Here is a 5,187-nt window from a genome sequence, read left to right on the forward strand (position 1 = left end):
GGTTGCCCTCAGACAAAAGAGAAGATGATATTTAAAGCTCTACAGGAGGGCAGGAGAATGCCTTTAGAATTCCAAGTGAAGGAATACATCTATCCAGTATAATAACTGATACTTGTAAATGCCACATATAAATCATTACTTTACCACTAGTATTGACAACATGGACTCAATAAGTCCATTTTTTAATGTGTTAAAAAATCCATTAACTTACTAAGCAAGAAATTGTTTTATCAATGTGCAATAATAAATAAATAAAGGTAATAATTGAGGATAATGTGTGAGTGGTTGTGTGTGGGGGGTCGGTTTAAAAACATTGCCCTTCACTTGAACGGTTCAAGCCCCCAGGTGAGCAGGCTGCTGCAGTGCCCTTGAGCAATCTGAGCAAGACATCAAATCAACAACAGCCCCTGGATTATTTCGAGTGTTTCATAGCTGATCCTGGGTCTGACATCCCAGTGGAGAGAAGGGGTAGAGAGGAAATATGGTTTGCCTGAAGCTGTCAATGGTATATATTTTCCTTCTTCCTTCCTTGTAGGCTCTTCCTTTCTTGCTTTCATTCTTGCTCGCAATGTTTAGGCTCTTTTCTCGATTCACCTTGAAAGAAAGCTCCCAGCCTGCCTGTCTGCCGCGCCGCATCAAACCCAAAGCCCGACTGTACCACCCCCCCAGCCTGGGAGGGAGGAGTCTGCTGTCCTCCAGCACAACTGAGTGTATAACACTGCAGCCAGCCAGAATATGTGTCAGAGGACTGTCTGTGCTCCCTAAGTAGATGACCGCTCCAAATCTGGTGTCTGTATTTCTGACTACGAGATACGAGAAAAATTGGTTCTCACATTATCATCCCAAATCAGGACAAGGTGAGCATCTTCTCCTTTTTCATCCGTTAAACATAGAAACGCGTTACTATTTCCTCAAAATAAATTGTACCCACAACAGAGTCTCTAATAGATTCAATTGTTGTCATTTCATGTGTTTTCTGTAAACATGATTTTGTGTCTTAATCACATTTTCTGGCATGTTTACTGAGTGGTGGGCCGATGCATCGTTTTTCACACTTTTTGCGTCACGGTCCCATTTACGCACATTCTCCTGTGAGATTTGTGTGGTTTTTAAACCCCGCAGAAGTGAGTGTGGGATTTAGTGGAGCAGACTGTGTCTGCGTGTGGGCTTTGACTCATGTTCTTTCTGCAGCGATAGTTTTCAGGTGTTACCGAGAAGAGAGTGAATGGGGAGAGACGCTTTTTTCTGTTTGGAGACTAAAGTATATTGTTCATTTACAGGTTTTTCGATTGTGGGATAGAATGCCGGGGATCACAAGTAAAAACTCCGATTTGGAGTTTGACTCCTTACAACCGTGTTTCTATCCGGATGAGGACGACTTCTACTTCTGTGGTCCCGACTCTGCGCCACCGGGGGAGGACATCTGGAAGAAATTCGAGTTGTTGCCCACTCCGCCCCTCTCCCCGAGCCGAGCCGCGCTACCGGGGGAGCCGGCGAATGCTTCCCCGGAAGCAGACCCACTGGGCTTCGGTTTAGGGGACCCACTGGACTGGGCTTCTGAGCTACTGCTCTTGCCCGAGGACGATATTTGGGGTGCCTCCAACGACGGGGACCTGTTTGGCTCCGCTTTGGATACTAACCCCAGTAACATCATTATCCAGGACTGTATGTGGAGTGGCTTCTCTGCCAGGGAAAAGCTGGAGCGGGTGGTAACAGAGAAACTCGGCAAGGCTATTTCCACTGCCACAGGCGCGAGGAACGTGTGCGTCAAGGCGCCGGAGGTTGTGAGCCGCAGTTCGGTGACAGAGTGTGTGGACCCCACGATTGTCTTCCCTTTCCCGGTAAACAAGAAGAACGGCAGCAGGGACTCAACCGGGACCGTAAACACATCCACAACCAACGGGACCGCTCAAAGTGATTCCGGTAAGAATTTAAAGAGGCACTCAAATGTTTTTGCTGCCAAAAAAACCTGCAACACTAATTAAAACAGTATTATGAGCATGATTATTGTTGTTATTAGCATCATTTTTTATCATCATTATGGTAGTGACTGGAGCTTGTTCATATGACTGGCCCAGAATCGGATTATCTAGTTACACACACATACACACACACACACACGCACTCTCTCTCACACGCGCGTACAACGACAAAATGAACGAGGTTTATGTAATCAGCGGGCTCTTCATCCGGCAGATGGCAGTAAAATGGGGAATTGTGTGCCTTCCTGAACTCAGTTCCATCCGAGCCAAACAAAAAGACAACACACTCACTGACTGCAACCGGACCCGGTTGTAGGGGGGGGCAAGATGAAAACGTGTTTAATAATGTGATGAGCTGATAAAGTGTCTGGCTCACCATGCCGTGAAGCCTTTCATTACGCATGGATTAAGGGACATTTGAGCACAGTGGGTGAGAAATTGGCACTTATTTTGGACAGCCTGTACAAACTGCCACCTTGAGTTCAGCTAATAACTTTAATTAGCACCAAGAAAAGGGACAGGAGTTACGATAAGGAAGGAAGCCCACCACAACAAAACCATACGCTCAGGAATACGGATTGACACAGTCCTGTTTTTCTGATTCTTTTGAAGTATACTGTAGGAAGTAATAATATAATATTTAGATTGGGAAATGAGCGTTGTGTGTATGTAATCTCCCTTCTTCTCCCATCTATTACCGCATATGAGTTCCCTAAACAAACACTCACGAGTCCTTATCAGCGTGTTTTCGCTGTGAAACAGCAGTACAAAGGCCTCCAGCTTGGCACAGAGGGTAGACTCAGCCAGCCTTGCCAAACACCTCCTCCACCGCGAAGAAAAGAGGACGGAGGAGGGCCCTGGCTGCTTTGAAAGGCGCTCCATCTCGACAGCTGTCTCGCTGGCGCCGCTCCAGCTCCGAGGCTTAAAGGGTGGTGATCCGATCGCCTGCCGCCCCACCATCCTGCCCACAGTACTGCTCCAATGCGCTTCCGCCGCTCGCAGCGTTAAGACTCGTCGCTCTTTGTGTTGCAGGTGTTTACTTTCTCATCAAAGAGACCCAGACTTTGAACAATGTAGTTGTATCCCCATAGTTAAGCCAATATTTCTATTGAAGAGGCCTGCGTGGGAGCAAGGGCCGTCCCACTTCAAAACTCAGTTGCACAGCTGTAAGGCAGTGGCAGAGGAGTGTGGCTTTATTTTATTTCCCAAGGCAGAAAGTAGGTCCTCTTGCTTCAGGTTATACTATCTTCCGCTCCAATAAATGAGCTGTTCCAATCTGAGACTGAAACACTAAACAGCTAAATCCCAACTTCACATGTGGCAAAGACAGCCACACCCCCTCATCCACCCAGCTGTGCCCGGCTTTGTTTTGATGGCAGGCCCAGATTTTGAGTGTGTGTTTTTTCTGAGTGTGCTGAGACAGCACCCTGGTGCAGTTGCGTCTGAAGTGAGTTACTGTAAGCTGTAAAATGCCACACTCTTCAGATGCTCCTGAGCTGATAATGAGTGCCATTATCACAAAGGCATTTTAACTGGGCCTCACACACACTGCCTCCTGATTGGCCACTTCCTCTCATCTTCAAAGGCGCCAGTCCATGATAAGTCTCAGCTGCTCAGCTCGATTTCATCACAGGTATTAAGATGAAGAGCTTAGCTTGGGGAAAAAAGCTAGTTTTTTTATTTTATTATTTCATCAGAGGTCAAAGTTAAAGAGAAGTTCTTAATGTCTCACACTTAATGCGGAACTGTGGCTGCACTGATAGACTTGAAGGCATCAGACTAAAACCGAAGAGAAGATTAGGAGACGTTTTGAAGGAGGGATAGAGAATGAAAAGCAGAAATCCAGCCTGTGTGCTCAGCGCTGAGACTGAACGTGTCAACACCTGCAGAGGAGATTAGGTGAGGAGTGACTGACACTAAGCATTAAGAGAGTTCTGCTTATGTGAACAGCGTTGAGCAACGCACTCACTCCCACACACTCTCCTGATCTCACTCACATACATACCTGTCACCTGCTGGTACATAGATGACATAGTGGAAATACTTGGTGTGTCAGAGCGATTCAATCATTCACATTCTGTTTTCTCTTCCCAGAAGAGGAAGATGACGATGAAGACGACGAGGAAGAAGAGGAAGAGGAGGACGATGAGGACGACGAGGATGAAGAGGAAGAGGAGGAGATCGATGTGGTTACAGTAGAGAAGAGGCGCTCCACAATAAACAAGGCTTCTCCCATGGCGACAGGTACAGTCACCATCTCTGTGCATCCAAAGAGCCACGATGCGAGGGGGTCCGGCGTGGTGAGTCGGTTCGTCAGCAGAGCTCCGCAGGAGCTGATCCTGAAGAGGAGCTCGGTCCACCAGCAGCAACACAACTACGCCGCCCCCTCACCGTATGCTTCAGACGACGACCCCGCCCCACCTCCAAAGAAGCAAAGAACATTAGACGCACCTCGACCTCCTACCAGAACCATCTCGTCATCCTCCTCGTCTTCCTCCACATCCTGCAGCACACTCACCGGCGCATCGGGGGCACGCAGCAAGCGCAGCACCAGCGGAGACTGCAGCCCACGCGGCAGCTCCGACTCAGAGGACAGCGAGCGCAGGCGCAACCACAACATCCTGGAGCGCCAGCGCCGCAACGACCTGCGCTCCAGCTTCCTGACGCTGCGCGACCACGTGCCGGAGTTGGCGCACAACGAGAAAGCTGCGAAGGTGCTGATCCTGAAGAAGGCCACTGAGTACGTGAGCTCGCTGGAGACAGAGGAGATGAGGCTCCAGCAGGAGAAGGACAGGCTCCAAGCCCGCAGGCAGCAGCTGATGCGCAGGCTGGAGCAGGCTAGGACTCGCTAACAGACAACCACTACAACACAGAAACACTCACATACAGTATACCCTGGATGACCCCCCCCCCCCCCCCCCCCCCCCCCCCCCCCCCCCCCCCGCCCTGCCTCAACTCAGTCTGTCTAGATGCACACACACACACATAGGCCTATAGATTTAAGCACAGACACATAGGCCTGCATATCTGATGTACACGTGCACACACAAACCTCTCAGAGGATGTTTTTATTCAGATGCCGATACACACACCTAGAGGAGAGGGGTGGGGTCGCCGGTGGGATGCTTGGACTTTCACTGCAGCCACTTTTTTTGCACATTTGTTGACGTTAAGAATGTTTAGGGTTTACTTTTTCAATCCAGTC

At 49.0% G+C, this 5,187-nt stretch overlaps 1 protein-coding gene across 1 annotated transcript; it reads left to right on the forward strand.

Annotated features, from left to right (window-relative positions):
• Nucleotides 1-572: 572 nt before the first annotated feature.
• Nucleotides 573-4,901, forward strand: mycn (MYCN proto-oncogene, bHLH transcription factor). The gene is made up of 3 exons (XM_034900441.1): nucleotides 573-857; nucleotides 1,281-1,923; nucleotides 4,077-4,901. The coding sequence occupies exons 2-3, from the start codon at nucleotides 1,302-1,304 to the stop codon at nucleotides 4,832-4,834; spliced, it is 1,380 nt and encodes a 459-aa protein (XP_034756332.1). The 5' UTR covers nucleotides 573-857; nucleotides 1,281-1,301; the 3' UTR covers nucleotides 4,835-4,901.
• The last annotated feature ends 286 nt before the right edge of the window (nucleotides 4,902-5,187 follow it).

Source organism: Etheostoma cragini, chromosome 18 (genome assembly GCF_013103735.1).
Source record: "Etheostoma cragini isolate CJK2018 chromosome 18, CSU_Ecrag_1.0, whole genome shotgun sequence".
Lineage (NCBI taxonomy): Eukaryota > Metazoa > Chordata > Actinopteri > Perciformes > Percidae > Etheostoma > Etheostoma cragini.